Source organism: Aulonocara stuartgranti, assembly GCF_965226115.1.
Source record: "Aulonocara stuartgranti genome assembly, chromosome: 8".
NCBI lineage: Eukaryota > Metazoa > Chordata > Actinopteri > Cichliformes > Cichlidae > Aulonocara > Aulonocara stuartgranti.
In genome coordinates this window covers 25,942,180-25,966,037 of record NC_138959.1, presented here as the reverse complement: position 1 = coordinate 25,966,037, position 23,858 = coordinate 25,942,180, and the positions used below count along the sequence as shown (strand labels likewise).

General features: G+C 40.2%; 1 protein-coding gene across 4 annotated transcripts in view; it reads right to left on the bottom strand.

Moving 5' to 3' along the window:
- Nucleotides 1-23,654, bottom strand: part of radil2b (Ras association and DIL domains 2b) — a 35,393-nt gene extending 11,739 nt beyond the window's left edge. Inside the window, exons 1-11 of one of the 4 annotated variants that reach the window (XM_082544545.1) lie at nt 22,896-23,654; nt 18,705-18,910; nt 17,272-17,446; nt 14,282-14,514; nt 12,884-13,305; nt 6,921-7,217; nt 6,408-6,800; nt 5,832-5,869; nt 5,520-5,746; nt 5,158-5,270; nt 1,206-1,470 (exon numbers count right to left, since the gene is read on the bottom strand). In XM_082544545.1, coding sequence (XP_082400671.1) covers nt 1,206-1,470; nt 5,158-5,270; nt 5,520-5,746; nt 5,832-5,869; nt 6,408-6,800; nt 6,921-7,217; nt 12,884-13,305; nt 14,282-14,514; nt 17,272-17,446; nt 18,705-18,910; nt 22,896-23,023 — 2,497 coding nt within the window. In that variant the 5' untranslated portion in view covers nt 23,024-23,654. Of the gene's footprint in view, nt 1-1,205; nt 1,471-5,157; nt 5,271-5,519; nt 5,747-5,831; nt 5,870-6,407; nt 6,801-6,920; nt 7,218-12,883; nt 13,306-14,281; nt 14,515-17,271; nt 17,447-18,704; nt 18,911-19,147; nt 19,245-22,895 lie in introns of those variants that run through there. The other 3 variants (XM_082544543.1, XM_082544544.1, XM_082544546.1) reach the window with 3 other exon arrangements.
- Between the last annotated feature and the right edge of the window lie 204 nt (nt 23,655-23,858).

Sequence of the window (23,858 nt, the reverse complement as noted above, 5' to 3'; positions counted from 1 at the left end):
ACGTGTGCATCACACCACAAACCAAATTGTGCTTCTTACCGAAGCACAATCGGGGATCTTGACATCCATCAGCATGGACGTTATGTTAATCCTAAACTGGTGTGATGTCTGTGGTGTGACGTGCTTGTAGTAAACAGTTTTTTCTTAAAACATAGTTTTTGGTCTGCGTCGGTTGGAATAATTGGTTCCCTGAAAGCAGAGACTTTGCAGAGTAAATAAATAAAAACATAACGACATACTGTAATTATAATTAGATAGTGCTCTACTGTTTTTGCGTTTTGTGTTATCCTCATGACTAAGGTGTGTTCATTTTGACCTTGTTTTTTAATATCTCTGCAAAGTAATTTGTGACCTGTTTTTGTCTAAAAAAAAGTACCCTGTAAGTAAACTTTACTTACTTACATAATTATTAACCACAAACCCCTGTGAAACACTGCAGGCAGCTTACGGCGTAATTGGACGTGCACTTCTCTATAAATTTAACAACAAGCTGCGTTAAGGCAACCCGCAGCGACTGTGATTGGCCTGTTCTGTATCATCGATTCGACCTATGCTACTGTTTCACTGCAGATTTTGAATTCATCAGTGCAAGGGTAACAGTCATTGTCAATATAAGGAATAATAATCGCAGCATCAGCACAAGGAGTCACAAATGTCAGCAAGTTCCCGAAGCGAGATTGATGAAACTACGGGAATGGATGTGAGGGAATGTACAATGATGTGGAAAAACTTGACGGACAAATATGTTTGCCCCTAAAAAATTCTGACCACAACACATAGTGGGGACCCAGGAGGGAAAAAATTCCCAGCATTCCCACAAGCACCCACATAAATGCTGGCAACAGTGTTGCTGACTTACAGTAGATTACATTGTAGCTTCTACAAAGATTCAGCACAGAAGTCTAAATCAGGCTTTAAACCTCAGAGGGTTAAAGGTCGTAACTGGCTAACCAGACGTTACAAATTTGACCAGTAATTCTGTACATGCAGGTTTTTTTATGTTCTAGTGGCATTTGAAATTCAAGCGTAATTTAGCCTATGAATGCACTTTTCTAACTCGTCACTGAGCATTCCTTTCTCTTATCCAAATATGGTCACCTTGCCTAAAAAAACCTCTCAAAGGTTAATGCAGCAAACAGTGGCTACATCCATCTTTAATATAGTCTATGATACAGACACTGGAACACCCCAAGCAACCAGCGTACCTCTCTCCATGAGTGAGTTGAAGAGTGATGCATTGATGAAGTAGAAGAGGTAGCTGATGAGCTGAGAGGAAATCTCCGGGTGAACCTGGCAGTCGGAGACTAGTGTCAGGCACTCGGTCAAAACCTCCACCACCTGCTGGATCTCCCCAGGGACCTGCAGTCCTCCGCTACCCAGGACCTGAGCGCTTTCACTGGCTGTACTCAGGTCAGAATTTTCCCTGAACGGATTGCAATCCAAAAGTCCTGGCAGGAGTGGGTAAAGGACCTTGTGAGACAGAAAACAAATGTGCAGCTTAGAGTCACTCAGTTTTGATGTGGAGCTGGCAATTGTTGATAATTCCTGTGGGTCAATTTGAGGTTGGAAAAGTTAACTTTGTGTGGTGTATGTTCTGATTAGCAGGATAAAATAAAACACGTAACCCCCTAACCTAGAATTCAGACCACCCACAATTTCCTGGCGTGTCTGTCTCACACTATAACATAGCTGATAGAAGACTGGGTAGACCCAACCAGTGCTCGCAGAAATAAAAAAGACATAATGTTTTTAACATTTCCTTCCTTTCAGTGAAAGGCCCTTGGTGTTCTTCAGGGCGAGCCCGGACAACGGCCGCTTTGTTCAGGCTAATTGTACACAGACATCTCCCTTCCTCTCCGATCTCACTCTTAGACCCACCAAGCATCCGAGGCCAACTCCAGCCATAGATCACATTCCTAAAAAGCTGAATATGGCTCGTGTGGGCTTGGCATTGCACTGCAAAAAGAACTGCTGAGTGAAGGGTTTTGAAGCAATCCACCCTGAGGAGATCAGTTTACTTTCACTAACGCTCTGAAGCTAGGAAAGGCCGAACATGAACAGGAGAACGTAACGACCACGGATCCCACTGCACATAAGACGCTGGAAATGGCTGAACAATAAAGCAAATAATCTTGCAAATGTTGCTGGTTGGAAAATATCTCTCAGTGGAATCAGGGCAGAGAGGATTTATTCACTCAGCAGCACTGGATTCTGGGATTACCACATGCATCCATGGCACGTATTAGCCTGGGGTAAAAAAACATAAAACTGCATTCATTGTGACGAACATGTAAACACGCAGTCTGCCCACAAGCCTGTTAAAGTACGCCTTTATTCATCACGACATGTCTTCAGCTGCAATAGCTGCTCACCAGTGGCGCCTTTTGTTTTCCATCCCGCAGCAATAACCCTCACATCAGATGGAAAGCCATGAAAAACTCCTAAATAAACAGAGATTTAAGAAACTTTTAGCATGTCTGCTGAGATTTAAAGCTGAATTTGCTGTGATCTAGGAGGAGTTATAATGTTATCAAACAAGAGGTTTTTCCTGGGTCACCTTGTGGAGCAACCTGTCAGGATTTAATATAACTTTATACTGCCTCAGACAAGCTACACTACATAAAACGCTACTGTAGACTAACAGTGGTCACACCACAGGCCTCATGGCTCTGAGCTTTCTAAGTTGTGGCGTTCATGATGGATGACAAAACATGCCTGGATTAACAGGACAAGAACAGAAAAAAGCAAAAATCAAAGAAGACTATGTGAGAAGAAAGCGAGTTCAATCTGCCCAAACAGCAGAGAAATAACTTTATCCTCTTCTCTTTTGTCTAGTAATCAAGATTATGCAGCACAAATAATACCTCACATTAACCCATCCTTGGCTCATGAACGATTCATAGAATAGATTACAATAAAATAAAGTTTTAAAAGATACATTCAGTTAAAATAAGATCTACGTGGTTTAATTCAATTCAATTTTATTTATACAGCACCAAATCACAACAACAGTTGTCTTAAGGCGTTTTATATTGTAAGGTAGACCCTACAATAATACATACAGAGAAAAACCCAACAATCATATGACCCTCTATGAGCAAGCACTTTGGCGACAGTGGGAAGGAAAAACTCCCTTTTAACAGGAAGAAACCTCCAGCAGAACCAGGCTCAGGGAGGGGCGGGGCCATCTGCTGCGACCGGTTGGAGTGAGAGAAGGAAGACAGGATAAAGACATGCAGTGGAAGAGAGCCAGAGATTAACTGTACTTGACTTTACCAATCAATCTATCTTCCTTCAGCAATTTTAAGTTCACCGCAAGTGACGCTGTACAAGATGGATAAAAAAAACCAACAGCAACAGTATTTTGGTGGAGAAGGTGGCAGTTTGTTGTAATACCCTGTTAACATTTAATATCTGGTCAAAACTGGGACAACTGGTGCTTTCCTGTGTCCCCTGAAGTTCTTCATGATCTGCTGTACCATTATATAACACAGCCGAACGAACTATTAGTTGCTCTAATTTGTAAATTGTTTTGTAGAGATAACTAACTGACAATGAAAAGGAAATTATAAATATTACCAGTTGATTGGATATACTCCAATAAAGTATTTTATAAGCAAAACGGTGCAGGAGAGAAGTTAAGGTGAACCAGCTGAACATTACATTTTCTAAAAGGTAAAATTATGCATCATGTTAGAAATTACTATCTGTAGGCAGGTATCTAGACCATATCCTCCAACACTTTTCCTCTTTAAAGAACCAGGGTCATATTACTGAGTTCCTTCCTTCACAGGAAAATTGTTTAAGAAAAGAAAATTGCAGCTGCCAGAATTTATGTGAGACCTCTGTTTTTCTATCTTTAACATGTCAGCATGTCAGGCTGGCTAATGTCATTTGCTAATGATGTCTTGGATGTGGCCTAATACTTGAAAAGACAGAACTCTTTAAATCTGCATTGTTCGTTTGAAGCATCACGGTAACTGGAAGAGGAGACTTCCATATCAACTATCAGCTTAAAGATGTAACTGTATGACTCCAAAATAGGACAGTCTCCTGATTAATTTTTTTTGGATGCTATTTTCACCCACACCCACACACTTAACTGGAAATTTATCTGAATCTTTCCTGGGCAGAGCTCCATGGGTGTGACGCTTTAGTGAAAGTGCACAACTGGATACTGTGGCTACAATAAAATATGTTTTTTCTCTTTTCCCAAGGAACACTGTGTGAATAAAGCACAACATAAATCAATACAAACATACAGACTAAGAACTGTAAATGATTTACCTTTAGTGTCAGGAACTTGGCAAAATGTGCTTACTAGTTTTCCTACTGTGAGATAAGTATGAACATCAGTCTTTAGTCTAGGAACTAAAATTGGACCTAGAACAAGGAGACAACTAGCCTAGCTTAGCATAAATAATGGAAAGGAGCTTGACTAACTCTTAAACTTCTAGACAAATTAGACAACCATATACCAATACAGACATTTCACTTGTATATTTGAATTAATAATTCTTTTTTTTGCCTTTGGGAAACCTGGCCTTTTTATTGCTCAAGGTGGAATCATAGTTTACTAACAAGGTGCTAACTTACTGGAATACAGTGTGTTTTCACTGGCAAGAAACATCCAAACTAAGAAGGAAGAAAGAAAGAGTAAAAGAAGAAGAGAAAAGCTACAAAGCTTGAAAACCAAAAAAAAAGAAGCTAAAAGGGTGCAAAAAAAGTAGGTCTTCATTACTTCATTAGTACAACTGTCACATCATACAGACATTTGAAACTTTGTTAGCATGAGAATATGTGCACAAAGTCCTTTCTCTACAAATAAAAAGTTGAAAGAAATGGTTCCTTGCTAACACACACACACACACACACACACACACACACACACACACACAAAGGCCCTTGGTGTCCCGCCTCTCTCCCATGTCACAATGCACTCAGTGTGGTCTGGCAGCATTGCTGCTCTGTCTGCTAGAAAGCTACTGGAATGCTAACTAAGCTCTTTATTCTCAGCCATTTGCAATGGGTGGACCAGATGATCTACAAGTTGTCTATGCAGGTCAGATCGTTTCCTTCCAGTTAAACCAAGGACATATGTAATCAGCAATTTGTAAACCGCACCACTGAGTCACTTCCTTGATAGTAGTCTGTTACCTTAGTGAAGTAGTACACACACTGCTGAAAGGCGAGCATGATGACCTCCTCTAGGACAGCTATCGTCTCTTCGCTGGCTGAACGGACGCAGGACATCAGAAGCTCTAACAATACTGAAAGGTATACATTCAGAAACGCATAAATGTCATGTAATCATATGGTTGGAAATGTGGACTGTGCTTCATAATGTTGCACTGTTTGGTTGCACTACTGCCCAGCATAAGATAAATAAGGAATATGATGAATTTTAAATTATGCCAGCAGAGATCAAGAATAAAAATCCGGAGTTGGAAACAAGCAGAATAGCTCCTCTTTCATTATTATCATGGTTACATGCTCTCTACAGCACCTAAACAACTAACCCAAGTTCTTTACTTCCTTGCTCTCATCATCTTCCTTCTCTGGTTCCTCCTTTTGTTCCTCCTCTTCTCGGGCTCTCCACTCCAGAATAAGAGGCAGCTGGTGCTGAATGAGCTGCAGCAGCTCCAGGCTGTTTGACATCCACACCACTAGGGGGTGCAGTCCAGGGATCAGCTCTTGAAGGCAGAGAAGAGTGGGGTCTTCTGGGTTTGAACCTTCGCACCTGAGACTGCAACACAGGAGGAAAGCTGTGCAGTGTTCTCTGTGAACTGTAATATAATTAGTGTCGGGGAAATAAAGAAAGCTCTGCTTACACTTCAGGCTGAACTGCAGCCAGCTCCTTGGTCTGCTCCTGCACGACAAGATTAAAAGTTTTGGAGTGACTTAAAATAGCAATAGGTAAAATTGTAAGCCAGAGCCATCTGGGGGATATAACACAGTATTTCTCTGTTCTTCAGATAGTAACTTAATTTAGTAATTCAGTCCTTGGTTGCTACAGTGAACAGCAGTTTGAGTTCCTAAGAAATGATTCCCTGAAGAAAGTTCTGCTTTGGGAAATTAACTTTTGGAACAGAATTTTAAGCCTGATTTTCTCCCTGCAGACATTTTCTCTTTGGTCTCGGTGTGCTCGTGCTGGATGCACTCAGCAACACTTGAAAGTGACCTCTCCTTTGGTTAGCAGTGAAGCAGATGATTGAAAAAGACTGTAAGCACATCATGGCGACCAGCTATGGATCTCTTTAAATATTAACCTGTGCACATCCTTTTTTAAACATGAAATCTCTGATTTCCTGACATTGAACACATCTGGAGCAACTTTTTTTGCTTGTTGTTGTTATGCTCCACTTTAAAATGTGGCCGAGCTCCTTATGTCTGTTACTACAACTCACCCACATGGCACTCTGAACTCCACTTGCAATACGCAGCAGAAGCCTGCGTAGGTCTGACGTTTGAAGACAAACTGATGAATACTGAACACACATGCACAACAGGAATGCAACAGTCAATGGTGGTCTACCACTGATGCTGCTACTGCTCCCCATAGCAACAATCTCCTTCACAATAATGTCCTCGTCTTCAGCTGCATAGGTAAGAGTCAGACTGTGGCCTTCAGGTGATTTTAGAAATGGAGGCCCTCCGCTCAAGGGCAGTTTGCAGTTTGGGCTCTGGTAGGTGATGCAGGTGCTACAGAGGATCTTTTCGCTTGTAGTTGCAGAGGTGGTGTGACCTAGAGTCCAGGAGGCGGCAGACAGGCTGGGTTCAAGAGCATCACTGATCACTTCCTTTATTTTCCAGAAAGAAACAAGAAACATGAAACATGAAGCAGGATTTGCACTTAAGAAAAAATCCAAATTGATTAAAAGTAAAAGATTTTGGTTCTTGTGAAGGTAATCTGCCGTTACCTTGTGCATTGAAGCTAGAGGGTCTTTGAAAAGAAACAAGTAGTGCTGTCCCAACCCAATAATATCACCAGAGCAAAGCGGTTCCTCATTTCTCAGCCCTTTTCCATTCTTAGTGACCACGGCATCCTGACGCGGGCAGAGAACGGTGGGTGCAACGGCGCTGTGGCGAAGGAAGTAGCAGTGTCTCGGAAGAATATCAGCGGCAAAGAGAAGGATATCAGCCTTTGACCCTTCCTTGTGACCGCTTTGTTGACCAACAACAATATTTGGGCTGGCAAGGAGGTAGATGACAAAGTCCTGAGTGAAGAAATAAATGACAAGTTACCAAACAATCACCAAGAGTTCACTATATCTCATCTTCTCTCAAATGTATTCCACCCTGTACAGTGCCGTTGTCTGCTGGTGCTTTGTTCAGGCATGCTCAAAGAATTTCTTTTAGTATATAAAGAAGCATTATGATTACCTGACCTCCCATGTGAGATTTTTATTTTTTTTTACTTTGGTATTATTGTTTTGGTTTTACCTGCTTCTTTGATTACATTTAACTTCCAGATCTACTTGGTTTAATTCAATTCTATTCAATTTTATTCATACAGCGCCAATCACAACAACGGTCGCCTCAAGGCGCTCTGTATTGTAAGGTAGACCCTACAATAATACATACAGAGAAAAACCCAACAATCATATGACCCCCTATGAGCAAGCACTTTGGCAACAGTGGGAACTAAAAACTCCCTTTTAACAGGAAGAAACCTCCATCTTAACCAGGCTCATGGAGGGGCCCCCCCTCCATGAGCCTGGTTAAGATGGTGACCGGTTCAGGTGAGAGAAGGAAGACAGTATAAAGACATGCTGTGTTTAAGCACCAAAAGCTTTAGAATGGATCATAGTTTTGGTTCAAATCAGAACTTGCACAATGATCCAGTGACAGGTTCCAATACTTCTAATATAGCCTATGAATGGTTGCCTGAAGATGATTTAGTGATAGTAGGAAAGCTAAAAAACAAGAATGCAAAGATCTGCTTAATACAATTCAATGACAAGTGTCTGCACAGTGAATGCTAGCATGCTGTACTTGAGTATAAACAGTGGTAAAAAAAACAGCATTTAGTAACAGAAAGGTGTGTCCACACAGGCAAGGCCAACATGGAAATCTGTGCTGACACAAAATCTGTGACATTCAGTGACTTCAGTAGGGTTCAACTTTTCTGAACTTTGAGGCGAGCAACGGAAGTGACTGTCACTGAGCTCAAACCATATTTTAATTACCATATGACAGGATTGTAAATATATTTGAGGGTTATCCAGTTATCCAGGAAATCGAAGTCTGGAATGTCCGCTATCAACCAACCATCAGCAATAAAGCAAATTGCTACTGGTGTGAATGCCATAGACATTCCAGACAGACCTCTGAGGTCTAAGGCATCGTAGGTGGAACACTACTATTAATGCTAACGCTAAACCTATATTTTAGAGAAGGTAAAAACTGATATATTTTTTTTATTTTTGTCTGATTAATTTCTTTGTACCTTGATTGCAGAGACTTGGGAGCACAATTTAAAGGTACAGTAAGTAATCTTTTGACATTATTTAGTAGAAAAAAAGACAGTTGTACTCATAAATATACATTGATTAGTGTATATGTACATCTTCTAAAAAACTGATGCATTCTCACAAACTCGGAATGAATTCATTAAAAATACATGGCAGCGAGCGCTCCTGTGGGAATTTGGAGGGATAAGAAAAGATTTTACACACTGTATCTTTAATAAAAAAGAAAAAATACATATTCTGATTGCCCAAGTTTAAGAAAGCATATCAATCACTGAAGAGCCAGCAGCAGTCTAGTTGCGGTTGAAGAATAGCGTCAAAATTAAAGTTGAACAGATGTTGCAGATGTTACTCTGTCATCAGCTCAAGGTGCTTCTTAAATAGCGCCTGAATGTCCTTGTTAGACTTTCTAGTAATAGGTTTGCATTCAAGAATCATTTTCTTCTGTCTATTTGCCAATTATATAGACAGTGGAAAAAAACAACAATTAAAAAAAACTTGAGAAAATTATGAGCAGAAGAAAGAAAAGCACACACTTCAAACCTCACACATTTGTGTCCACTGAGCTAACTGCCATTATGTTCATGTGGTAGCATTACTGAGTTAATGATGCTGATCTGACACATGCTGCAAACTTCACAAACCAAAGGGTAACGTGAAGTCGGCTACATCGATCTTATATACACAGTCTGTGGTTAATCAGCAACATATCTGCAACATGTTAACAGACTGCATCCATTTGACTTTGTTTGGTCTGTAAAAAATGTTATAAAAAAAAGGCTCAAATCTGAGTAATGAGTGCTTTTGTAATGCTTGAGTTCATTTTATGGATAGTGCTGTGATCTGGAGACACAACTACACACTTTAGCCCTTTTGTTAATCACTAACAAAAAGAAAGATTGAATTTAGTGCATTACGTCAGTCCACCATCAGCTATGTAACAGTCTCCGTCAAACAAAGCTTAGCAGTCTGATCATGTGGAGGTACTGGAATTAAAATCTAGATCCAAGCCTGATTAGACAAACAATGTTTTATTAGCCCCAGTGAGTGGCAAGCATAGTGTGTAGAGATTATTATGTTTGACATTCCCCTTGTGATGCTTGTGTTTTCCAACTGGACAGATTAAAGCTGAATTAATGCACAAATAAACTCTTTAAACCTTTATAATAGTATATCTTGGGGGTACATGATTATATTCTTATGAAGGGTATTTTGGGAAAGAGCTGTGACGCAGAGCTAAAGCACTGCAGAATCTGTGTATGTGTGTGTGTGCCTGCATGTGTGCGGCTGTTGGCCACCGTTAAAAAACCACTGGTAATCAGTCAGGAAGCAGTGCCAGGCTTGTCTTCTTCTGTTTCCTGAACAGTGTTTTTATACTGACAGTTTTTCTACGTGCTGTTCACTGACCTTCACAATAATGATTCTTTCCGCTGCCTCTCACTTTCACTTAAGAAAACAATGGATTTTACAGCACATGTAACACTATACTTTAAAATGTAATGGTTTGCATATGGAAATATTTTTTAAAGAAGCTGAAAACAACGTACATGCAGCTAAAACTGTAGAGCAGTCTAAATTTACCGTTAGCTGAGTCGTGCCCAAAAATTATACCTCATCGTTTTAGCTAACCACACCTAACAGAGGCAGAGCTACTGACTGACTATAGCGGTTTTTAAGTGTAGAATCTACCTAGCTAACTGATAAAGCAAGTTCTCGTTCTATGAATTTTATATAAATGCATTTCAACTTAACAACGCATTAAATTGTCTGGTGAAAACTGCATGGTGCTAAAAGACTGAAGCTAAAACTGCCTATTCCAGTCAAAGGTTAGCATGCTCAGCAGTTGACATAAAAGACACAGCAACGTATTCCATTGTGTTACTCAATGAGAGTAACGTATTCTGAATGCTTTGGATTCAGAATACTCTTAATATAAAATGAGTAACAGTAGGGTGGACATTAGTTGAGGCTGCACTTTATGCAGCGATTTCGTATAGAAAATTACTCGGCGCGTAAATAAAACAGGCCCGCGGCTGCGAACCGTAGTAAAGAGACCTCTGGCTAATATGTCGGGTTCCATGTCGGGCTCGTAGCCGAAAACTAGCTTTACTTTGTTGTCTGGGTCAACTTTGCTAACGAGAGACAGAGCGAGGCGTTGAAAGGCTGCTCCAACGGAAGTTATTGTTTTGGAGGAAAACACGAACACAGTGTACAGTCGAGTCTAAATAGCTTACTTACAACTGGGTTCGTCAGGCACTCTTTTTGGCTGCAGTGGTTATTATTATATTTACATGTTCCATACATGCTATGGCTGTAACACTCTGCCTATTGCCTTCATATTAAATAATTTTTTGAATAATACTTTTAAAAAAATATTTCTTCACGTCATTATGCGGGCCGCAAGTAGAGGTGGCATGGGCCCCGAGATTGAGACACAGACTCAATCTCGGGGCCTCTCAATGTGTGTTTTGTTTGCATTTCCACCGGCGTGGAATTACCAAAAATAGAGAGGGCATAGCCTAACATATGAAGCAGGAAAAGATCGCAGTGTAATCCCTTTATTTCGCAAAGTAACTGTACTCTGATAACCACCTTTTTAAACAGTAACTGTAATGGAATACAGTTACTCATATTTTGTATTTTAAATACGTAATGCCGGTACATTTATTCAATCATTGTTATAGTGAAAATGTAACTATGAGTACAAGATAAAATGTTAAGATCCATTCTGGCCAACTGCAAAAAAGTATAGTTTCCTAATCCTAATCCTAGAAAGTGTTACCATTCAAAACATCTTAAGATGTTAACATTATAGGGTTTGAGAAGCTTGCCAAACATTTACCTAACAGTTCTTTACTGGCTTGTCTCACTGTGTGTTAACAGACCTCTCTCAACTGAATTATAGTTGTTATTTATCTGTCTCTCTTCCACAGCATGTCTTTATCCTGTCTTCCTTCTCTCACCCCAATCAGTCACAGCAGATGGCCCCGCCCCTCCCTGAGCCTGGTTCTGCTGGAGGTTTCTTCCTGTTAAAAGGGAGTTTTTCCTTCCCACTGTCGCCAAAGTGCTTGCTCATAGGGGGTCATATGATTGTTGGGTTTTTCTCTGTATGTATTATTGTAGGATCTACCTTACAATATAAAGCGAAATGAATTGTCTGGTTTAAGCTCCAAGAGGGACACAAGAAAAATGCTTTGCTTGAGGCTTCAGAATGAGACCTCACTAACCAATGGGTGACCTCACAGTGGCCTTGTCCATCTTATACATACAGGCTATATTTAGGAAGTGTGAGGTGAGCCCCTTTGGGGGGGTCAATGTAGTGATCATGCTGGTCCAGGACCAGGATAAATGAGGAGTGTTACATCTTTGCCATGCATATGGATAAAAATAATGCAGATTGCTCAAGTCCCAAACAGATGCAGATGATCAACAGTGGCAAAGCCTAAGAAGAGAATTTAAGGGAAATAACAAAATGAGTTTGCCAATACTGTTGTCTGCCATTATTTTTTGTTTTTGTTTCTTTTGTGGGAGTGAACAGTTGGTAGTGTTACCCAAACTCAGCATCCGGGACAAACTTCCACACAGTAAGTAAAAACACATGTGTAGTTATTATGAACAGGACCATTTTTTTAAATGTTGCACATACACACTTTTTAGGTCTGTATGTAGTGTACTGTTATGCTGCTGGTTCTGTAAACATAATATGATAGCTATTGCAACTTTTTAGAACAAATAAATGAGGGAGCTCTGGCAGTAGCAGTAGAGGACATCAAAGTTAAGTGGTAACAATAACTTGAAATATAGTTTGGGATTCACCTTTCATGAGCACAATTCACAATTTTATCCCCGGGAAACTTTTAAAGCATTGATTACTTAACTATAAAGATAAACTTTATGTAATAGCTGAATTGTCATGACACTTTAATGCCAATTCAGCTTGTGTGCATCAGTAATGCTAATGCAATGACACTGTAAAATACACTGCTAGTTTACATCTTTTTAGTGCGATCATATAAATAATGACCTGGTTGTTGCTGAAGGTTCTGAAGGTGAGGTAAATAAAACAGTAGCTAAAGTACACAGTGTAACCAAAAGTTTTTCAGTTTGATTATCACTTTCTGCATGTTTCCTGTCTTGTCCTATTGGCCGAAGAGGCAAATTGCCAGAAAAAATAAAACTGACATTAGATAGACCATTCCCTAAACGTACACTATTGTCTTTTTAGTTTTTTTTTTATCATATAAAAACACCACTCACCCGCTACTAAACTCTTTAAATGGACGATTTCAACACTCGAACATGTATAAAAAGCCAAAGCACTGACAGGCATTGCTGTTTCCTACTGCTGCTGACATATGATTGGAAAACTGCTTTTCGGGGTCAGATGCAGAGCGTGTGTTTGGATATGATACCTGCGCGGGGTTGTAGCCCTGCAGCAGTAGCAGGTATGGACAGTCGTGAGGAGGGTGAATAGAGTACTGTGTGGTGTTATCGTCGCTGCTCTCTGTCTCCTCCCTCTCCGACTCCTCTACTTCCTGCTCGCCTCTCGGCCTTGACGGACAGAGGTTCTCTGTTTTGGCCCCCTCTGAGGGAGCTGCAAGGCTGTGAATGTGATTCTGTTCTGGATGCTCAAAGCTTTGCACTGACGTTTGATTCGGGCACTCGCTTTCATCCTTGACACGTTTTTCGTGATCTGTGTCGTGTTTGGTCTCTAAGAGGTCCATCTCACTTTTGCTCCTCCACAGTTTCTGGCTCCGGCTCATGGTTTTCTCTATGAGGGTGGAGGTCACTCTGGAGCGGCTCTTCTGCAGCTTACGAGCCTGAGCATTGATACCTGAGAGGGAGATGAATAAACAAATAAGAGAGCTGGGAATAGCGTTGTAACTACATCCAAACTGAGCTGCAGTAAAAATATACAGAGCTCAGGGCTAATGGAATGTGGTGATAGAGCAACACCCTTTTTTTTCTTCCTGAAGCAAGGTGAGGTGTGTGTGAGCCTCGGTCATTTGTCCATGGTGTGTTTATGCCAGGATGAACACAGAAGCACCATACAGGAAACAGACCTCAGTGGAAAGAAAGAGAGCTCATGGAAAAAAAGAAGAAAAAACGGCACCCCCGCAGCAGGCATCTACAAGCTGACACCGATAGAAGGCCATCACAAGCTGTGCCATTCATAAAAGCAAAACACATAACAGGACACAGTCTTACACTACGAACACAGCTGTGTCAACCACAGCTGGGGCCCCTAGTAGAAATGATTGTAGAAAATAGTCCAGCCAGTGCTGTTACAGTACCACGGAGTGTTTGTGTCAGGTATCTGTGGAAAGTTCTGGTGTTTTTCTTCTGTCACATCATCCCTTGTAAGGCCAATTAGATATTGTAGCAGTGTAAATCTTTTACAGCATTTTGCAGCAAGCAGTGAAGTACAAAAGATAGGGTGTGTCACTGGAAGAAATCTAATTAAACAAGTGTGTCTGCGACATCAATTACATTTAAAGTTTTAAAGAACATTTTAATGGAACTGAGAGCAAATGTGATCCCCAAATTTGCATCAGAAATTGAAAAGAAAGGAAAAAAAGAAATAGTAGACCTATTAAAATATAGCTTGGCCTATGTGGCTTGGCCTACTTTCACTGGAACAACAACGTGCCAACAAACCACATTTTTACTGTGAGAACTTTAAAACTGGGCTTAACACTGACAATGCTTCATTTACTGGTGAAGACTCCTATTCCAGGGCATGCACCCTGGTTCAGGATGTGGTATAGTGTGCAGCGATAACTCCTTATTGCCCTGTGGCTATAGCGTACCAGCAGTGATGGTATCCTTCTCTTTGGATGTCTTCTCCTCTACTGAACTTCTCTTCTGGATTTCGAATCGTCTTGCCAAACCATCTCTGGGTTTCCACAGCGACTGCAGGAGGAGGGGTTTTTCATGGTCGCCCAGTACTCGGAAACCTTCTGTTCTCCACGGATGATTACTAATGGAACCAATGGTGTCACAGAGAACGTAGGACTCCGCTTCCTCCTTTCTCAGGCCATACCTAGATCACAGTTAGCCATGTTATCATCCTTTCAAACCCAGAGACAGAGCACTAAAACAGTAGGCAGCAAAATTTCTCCTGAGAATTTCTCCTGGACAATATCATTAATTCTCTTGAGACCGAAGCATTACATTCAGAAGCACTCAAGGTTTATGTTCGCTTGTTAGCAGCTAACTATGCCTGTTTCTTCACAGTGGGTTTATTAAATGTTTCTTGCGTAAAACACCCTTCTGCTGTGTCTAGAAACAAATTTCTTAAAAGAAGTGACAGCAAATTGCAAAACTTTATACTGAGCTCAAAAATGCTTAAATGCTCTGAACAAGTGAGAGAGACTGTTCTTGAGTGCAATATTAGCTCATCACCAAAAGCAACTGCTTTCACATAAGTGTTTATATACATTACATGCAGTACTATGTAAAAGTGCAATAAATTTCTTTATACTTTACTAGGATAATGGAAAGGAAGTGCAGCAATTTACTGATTATATTGTTTTTCTATTCAGGTTTGCTAATAGCATTGGTAAAATGTTTGGTATTATTCACATGTTGAGAAAGAAATTAAAGCATCTGTTTTCATAATTTCATCAGTTTTGACAAGATTAATCACCCCCTAAAACCCGTTGCCATTGATTTTCAGTTTAATTCTTGCATAATTTGGCATGTCTAAGTCTTTTCTTTCCCCTTTCCTTCCTTAAGAATCACTTTTTGAGCTCTCCACTGAAAAATTTTCTGTTGAGGCTTCAATGAAGGGGGTGAAATGCATCTATCTGACCCTGTTTCAGGTTTTTCCAGTTTCTTAAGAACATGACTTTTAGATAATGTTCATCTGGCACATTTGCTTTCATCCATCACTAAACATTCCTCAACATTTTTTAAGGACACACTGCATAATGCTGAGATATGTCAATTTTCAGGCTAATATATTTCTGGGAATCTACCCTGTTGGTACAAAAATAAAATTTTATGCCCCTTAGATTTTGTTATCCTCGGCACTTTTGTAGGATCAGCTAAAAAAAATGGGAACAAATTGTGTGCTTGTGACAAGCTTTTAGTAACAAACTTTACTGTTCTTTGCTAAGTTGTCTATAATGTGTAGACACAACACTGATTCATCCCTTGAATTAGATGAGTTTTTGTGCTTGAATGATTCATTTATCAGTGTTAAGTGGTAAACAAGTAAGTAAAATAAAAAACCCAAAACATTCCTCTGAAAATGTCAGGTACAAGGACGGGACTGAATCAGCAGCTAACGTCAAGAGAAAAACTAAAAGACCTTTAGAAAATCTGGAGCTCTATTGCTAAAAACACTTACAAATTAAAAGAAAGTCTTCGTCTTACAGTACTGTACTAACTTTACAATTTATCAATATAATTTTGACTGATAAACCTTCATAGACAAACAAACACAAGGTCAAATAAGTCAAACTGACTAACTTACTGTTTGCTAAGCCATTACGCTACTGCTAATGTTAGCAAGCACTGCCTGTTAACTGAATCTTCAAGCCTTTAATCCTGCTTCACTTTTTCATCTTTTTATGTAGAGTGCATACATCCAACCTAACAAATCTATCATATCATTGACAAACTATTATGTGTGCATAGATTTCTTAGCAACTAGTTGCACATTTGTCCATACAACAGAATTAATATTTAACTTTAGAGTTGTTTTGTGCTTGCTTGTTGAATGTTAATCCAATATTCACTTTACTTTGGGCTTTAATTCGATTTCCATTTGCTCCTGAGGGAAATATCTGTATTTAAAGATGCTAAAACCCAACTTTGTTTGCCAGCTAGTTGCTAACTATGTCTGCCTTTGTTGCCATGCATGTAGTGGGTTTTTAAGAGCTGGAAATGGGTTTGCTGGGAGTGAACCAAGTAAAAAATGCTTCAGGCTGTTAGAAACTCAACAATTAGCTCCAAGAGGCTAAAATGTTTGGTATAATTGATGGAAGCTGTAGAAACTAGGGGTGATTCTTAGTGGTTTCTTCACTGTTGGCACCATTTTTAACTTTACATATTGTAATGGGTCAATGGTTAACATTAAAGGAATTAATGCAGCTTTGACACATTTGTCTTCCAGATGTAACAGACCCTCCTTTTATTCTGTTTCTTTGAAGTAGTCAAAGCAGTATCTTATGAATATTACAATAAACCTGTTTTCATTACACAAAAAAATAATTATTTGAGAGTGTTTGCTGAACCGTTACTAAATGCATAAAGTAGTAATGGCATATTTAAATGTCACTGCTGCAGAGAATTATTTTCACTAAGAGAAAAGAGTCATGATTTACTCCTTCCTCTACAAAGTGAATACCGCTTGCATTAATCATCCCATTATGTTTTTTGGCTGAAATATAAGCAAACGCTGACAGACACTGATTCTCTAGAGGCTGCCTCGGAGCTGGGCCACACTGGCCGTCTTTAACACAAGCCTGTGGTTTTCTCTGGTCCTTTTCAGCAATACTAACTCAGTGGCCCTGTGTGCACTATACTGCAGTTATAACAAACAGAGCAACGGGTCATACCAACTTTGTTCATCTGAAATATACAATACTAAACACAGAAACGTAAATGCGCTAACCTTTCATCAGGCACTATAGCCAGTCTATAAAACTATTCTGACTGCATTGATATACAAACTCCGCTCCAGCAGAAGAAGCATATGGATATACATAACTCAGCCAGGCTCATGAGCAAACACACAAAGCAGGCACATATGGCAGGCAGACGCATGTTCCCAGATAACACATGGTCTCACCGTTCAAGGGCCTCTTTGACGAGCTCTTTTGCACTGGAGTGCGTGGTGGCGAGGACGCTTTTATAGTGAGCTCCTTCCAGGATTTCATTTCCAAAGATCTTCAGGATTCCTGGGGCAGTTATCTGATTGGACAGCTCAGATGGGTCTTCTGCAATTAAAGCATCTGCAGAGATCACTGCAGAAAGGGAAGGAAGGTTTAATGCTTTACTCAGTTGTGGTTTGGTATTATCGATGAAAGGCCAAACTTTTACATGTGATTACAAAAATTAGTTTTTATTAAAGGAGCTCCATGTTTTATTCTTAACTCTGCTAGAGTAGCTTTGTATGATTCACATTTAGTAAATACTATATTTACTTTTTTTTTAACCTCATTCTTGAAGTCAGGTTAAGTCAGGTTTCCTCTGAGTTGCTGCCCATTAAAAAACAAAAGGTTTGAACAGAAGGTTGGTGGGGCTTCTGTGCTCAGGGCCAGTTTCGGTATATCTACTCTATCTTCACATCATATAGAGCCAAGAGTAGAAGAAAAACTGTCAGAAATTGAGTGGATAGAACAGCCTGAAGCCTGAAAAAGTATAACAGGTCCCCCTTCACGGAGCATTAGTAAAAAAGCATGCAGTAAAACAAGTTTAATGCTAACTGATGCAGTTTAGGCTGGTTCCTCAGTTTCTCTTTAGCTGATTGTCATTCAAAACCATTTTAACCAATTTCAGAATGCATATTTGCATTTGAATGCACTTTGTTTTTGTGACTTTCCAAAAATTGAAGGACAATGTAATGAAAAAATATGGTGAAAATTAATGTACAGTAAGTGCAGTGGTTCCCATATAGCACTTTTTTACTCTACGTGAACACTCAAAGCACTATATAATCACACTAGCATTTATTTCTACATCCAGGTGCTCTCTATCTCACATTCTCACTCCAATGAACATAATGGGAGCAACTCAGGTTCACTCAGGTTCAGCATCTTGCCCAAGGACACTTTGGCTGGCTAGGAATCAAATTTCCTGCCTTCCGATAGTAGATGACCTGCTCTACACCCTGAGCCACAGCCCCTTACTGTACATCCATGACCCGCTGATGAATATTCTTTATAACACAAACTGCACAACTGATGCAGCCAGTTTAACTTAGTGGTATTGTTTGATTTAATCAAAACAATTATTATTAAAATGAAAACAGCAGAGGCAGAGCTACTCTGACTTTTATTTTCTAAACTGGCTCAGCCTGCATGCAAGATTTTGGTATTAATCTAAAGCGCTTGCAAACTAGTGCCAAAATAGCTCTGATGATATCATTTGGGTCATCGTCTTGCACATCATCACTTATCCCAGAGCCACAAGTCATCTGTGCTAAAAACACTAGCTGTAGCATTAGCACAACAAATCCTGAGTGTAAACATGCAGGGAGAAAGTAAAGTCACTGTGACGTACTGCTTCCCTTCCTGGTGTGGACAGACAATGATGACTTGAGTCCTGCAGTCAGTGCCATGGAGCCTGAGGTGGAGGTGGGGGTGCGGAGAAAGACACCTGAGAGGCGGTGGGTGTTCCGACGAATGCGGCTTTTGCAGGGCTGTCTTATGGCCACGCCCTCAGCAGATCTGCTAGCAGATGAACTTCCAGTGGATGAAGCTGAACTGCTAAATAAAAAAGTAAAAAAAGAGTGTTTGAGAAACATTTTGAACACTTACCAGCTGGAGGACTGATAAAGCCATCACATCGGTTCAAGATCAAGGAAGACATGTTTGCGTCTTCAATCAATCAGACAATCATCAGCCACAAAAAAAGGGAACCAAAACAAAGATATCAGAAAAAGCAAATCGAATCATAAAGTATCATGTCCATTCTTGAAAGCAGCACGTATGCTAGGCACATACCGTTCTGACCGTAATGCAGTGCTGCCTGGTTTCCTTCACCATGCTTCTCTAAGCTCTCTTGGGACATGAATGAAATAATCAAGTGTTGCTTTACTTCTGACTGAGCCTCTAAGCTACTTATCATTATGTTTCAAAGGTTCTCTGCAGTTACGCCACCACTTGGAAATAAACGATTTTACATGTCTGATTGATAATCTTAGCACTCCTAGTTGCACATAAGCAGTTGCATTAGAGGATAATGAAAGCTCCTTCAAGTTCTCTCGGCTCAAAATGTGGGTTTATTTGTAGAAGAAATACGCAGTGGCATTTTTTTCAGTTTGGTCTTCAGCTTCTGAATCAGGCCAATAGTCTTAAAAAAGGAAGACGAGCACCAGTAGCTGAGTTCATCATAGTGTAGTGTGTGTAGTAGTGTGCAACAATACTGCAAGGCTCTAGCTGTACCAAACTTAAGTTCATGTGTCCATGTTGAATTAAAAACCACTTGCCTGAGCTTTTTCAACTTTGAACTGAACTTCAGTGTGACAGTATCATTGTCCATGTATGTGTTAGTGCAGCTTCACTGCTGGCATCTTTATGGTTGTGTTTCTTCAAGGGATAAGTCCCTGTAGAGCAAGGTGAATTTTGCTGAATATCTTTCATTTAAAACCTCGTTTTATTTTATGATGAAATACTTTTGTAATGGCTCTTGTTGTGTATGATACCTATAGTTTGCGTTTCCTGGTCTTAGCTGACAGGTTTGGTACCCAGTGTGGTCTTCTGCTGGTGTAACCCATCTGTTTCAAGGTTACATATGTTGTGCACTTGATTAGTGGTTATTATTTCAGTTTGTGGTCTTCTTATCAGCTCAAAGCAGTCTGACCATTCTCCTCTGAGCTCTGGCATTTTCATTTTAATCTCCACGCCACATCTAAAGTCACTTAAATCATCATTCTTCCCTATTCTCATGATCAGTTTGAAATTCAGTAGGTCACCTTAATTATGGCTAAATGGCTAAATGGAGTTCCTGCAGTGTGACTGTCTGATTAGATATCTGTGTCAATGAGTGGTTGAACAGATGTATGTAAGAAAGTGGATGATGAGCGTAGAATTGATGACTCTGCCTCAAGGTACTGGAGAAGTAAATCTTACAGTAACAGTTTATAGTGCAGCCTGTCAACTGTAATTAAATAATATTTCAATATATTTTATTTGAAATAACAATAGAAGTATATTTACATACAAATACTTAAGAAGGTAACAAGTCATATTGTACAGGAAACAAAGAAATAATTATGAGGTAAGTAAATGTAACTTATGTGGTTACATATGTAGAACAATTTTAAGTTCTACATAAGTAATTTTAAGTACTGTGTGATTTCCCTGTACTTTTTAGAGTGTGGCTGTATTTTAGAGTGGGATAACCTTGCCTAACTTACAGGTATTTTACAGAAAAGGAGACAGAAATGATCCTGTAAGTAATATGAAGTATGGCCTAACTGAGCTGTGTGCAATTACCTGATGGTTTTGTGGGAAAACAAGTATTCATTAGTTAAAATTACTTACATACTACTTAAATTTACTTAGAGTGTAAATATTTCTTTGCTTCCTAACAAAATCTGACTTGTTGCCCACTTATTCAAGTGCACCTACCATTAAGTATTTGTATCTAAATATAATTAATAGTAATTTCAAATAATGTACATCAAATCGTCGACCTTGGGCTGGAAACACCAATCTGCAGATGGATTCTAAACTTCCTCACAAACAGGCCCCAGGTGGTGAGAGTTGGTAAGCACACCTCCTCACCACTCATCCTAAACACAGGTACGCCACAGGGTTGTGTGCTTAGCCCCCTCCTATATTCCCTGTTCACACACGACTGTGTTGCTAAACACGAGTCCAACATCATCATCAAGTTTGCGGATGACACAACCATCATAGGCCTCATCACAGGCAATGATGGCCTATAGAGAGGAGGTGATGGCGCTGTACGAGTGGTGTCTGGAAAATAACCTGACTCTCAACATCAGCAAAACTAGAGAGATGATAGTGGACTACCGGAAACGACCAGTCAGAGAACACCAGCCCATCCACATCAACGGTGTCAAGGTCGAAAGGGTCAGCAGCTTCAAGTTCCTTGGAGTCAACATCACAGACGACTTCTCCTGGACCCTTCAGACAGACACTGCTATCAGGAAAGCTCGCCAGCGGCTTTATTTCCTGAGGAGGCTGCGGAAGTTTGGCATGAACGCCAACATCACCTCAAATTTTTACAGGTGTGCAATTGAGAGCTTGCGGACGAGCTGCATCACAGTTTGGTACGGACGCTGCTCTGCCAGCGGCTGTAAATCACTACAGAGAGTGGTGAAGGCAGCAGAGCACATCACTGGCATGAGGCTTCCTGCCATTCAGGACATTTATCTCCAGCGATGCCTCCGTAAAGCACACAGCATCATCAAGGACCAGAGCCACCCAGCACATCAGCTGTTCTCCTTGTTACCATCTGGCAGACGTTACAGGAGTCTGTCTGCTCGGACTACAAGACTCAAAAACAGTTTTTACCACCAAGCCATACGACACCTCAACCACAACACTTAAACACACACAACACAGTCCACAGGACGCACTCAGAAGCTACCCTGCAGCTTCACAAGTACTCTGTTTAATCTGCACTGGTCACTCCACTTTATTGTTATTGATATTTATATTTAAAAGTGCAATACTGTAATTTTCTGCTGCTCATTCCTGTGCAATATCCCATCTGCCCCCGTCATATTTCTTTTCAAGATTTTCTTATTTAATCACTAGTGTACATATATTTATATTTATAGATACATATATATTTAGTCATCTTTTCTCTTTTACCACGTCTCTCTAATATTTTGCTCCTTACTATTTTTCTATTTTTTATTACTTTATTTTATTTTATTATATTTTATTATATTTTCTTCTACTGTACCATGCTGCTGAGTGACTGCTGCTCGTCAAACACATTTCATTGCAATGTTGACCCTGTGCTAACTTGCATATGACAAATAAAACTGAAAACTGAAAACTGAAAATTCCACTTAATGATTGTGCTTTTAGTAAATGGCTATATTATAAAGCATTACCACTCTTACAACTCTAGGTCTGTTTGCCATGGATGACTGCAAAACACTACGAAAAAAGTAAGAAGTGGAAAACTGAACTGTGAAATGCTATAGGAGAAGTAGACTGACAAATGCATGTGTGTATAATTTTAAAAATCTATGTCACGACTGAGCCAAAAATGACCCCATTCAGTCACTTGAAGTTTAAAATTTCCGATCAGTTCCTGTTCACAGTGACTGGGACTAATATTACATGAAATACAAAACATTCAAATCGGAAGAAAGAGACAGAAGTAAACTTGCACTTGGGGATACAAATGTTTTGTCAGGTGAACAATCAACATGGATCATCTGTTTTTGTTACAATTAAAGTCAAGTTCACAGTTCAAATACACAGACAGTCTGTCAGTGTGAATGTGAACCTCATGCTTTGTTATATCCAGTGGCTTAAGGGATCGCAAGTTCCAGGACACATCAGGATTGAATACATAACAGCATACAACAACATTCAGACAGCATGCCTAACAATACAATCAAATGACAGGAAGCACGAAGACAGAAGTAAAGGTGCACTGAGGCAGACAAAAGTTTGGTCAGGTGAACAACTTGTTAATTAAAGTGCACATGAACACAATTAGGCACGAATACGCATTTGTTAGCACGTGTTTCATACTCACTGCTGAGAGCCATCACTGGTCTTCCTCCCCAGCCTGACAAACCGTCTTTTTGGGAGAGCTGCAGGTAAGTTCGGGGGTCTTGGTGGTAGAGAGCGCAGCTCCTCAGAGGAATCTTTAATCCGACTCATTCCTGTCTGATCCACCTGGTGCTACGTTAAAGTGGTTTTATTCTAAATGATCAGAGAGGGTTATTCTAGTGCTCGACTGGAGAACAGCCGGTGTTGCCTTGCATCATTCCTGACATGTTCCATTCAGGAACCGAGGCGCAAATTCATCCAGCTGCTGCTTCATTTTCCGGAATAAGCGCTGCAGATGTTTCCAACCCTCATCCAGCTGTTGACGGACTGCTCAGTCCAACAACAGCGACGAAGCTTCTCCAGTTACAACTTCATCTCTTAACTGTCTCTGGGACGCTGACACGTGATCGAAATATATCTTACTGATGTCATTCCAGGGAGCGGACACATCTGATGAACACTGCTGCCATTATGACGTATCCTGTCCGCTTCCAAAGGAAGCAGCCTGTTTCAAATTCATAACGAACCCGCTCTCCAGATGTGTTTCGACAGCGCAACTGCCTGAAAGTGCCAAGGCTGCACACACCCGCCCACCCGCACTGAAACTTTCAAAATAAAACCTTACTGAAGAACTCGTCTGACCTTTTAAATCCCAGCTTTCACAGCATTGCACCGCTTTTCTTGCTGTGGAAGATGTGCTAAGTTCACGTCTGTGCTTGAAGCAGACAGAGGAACTCGAGCAGTGAGTGAATCCAAGATTTCTGTGTCCATCACTCCATCTTCTGGCTGAAAGCAGATCACAGCCAGCGCCCTAACCATAACCTTTTTCCTGACCTTAACCAGGACTTTAATGATGTTAAATAGCGTGTTTCTAAGCGATTTGAAGAACATGTGTAGATTGAGTCCATACGGTTCTCATAATTCCTCATTTTCCCGAGGTCGTCAT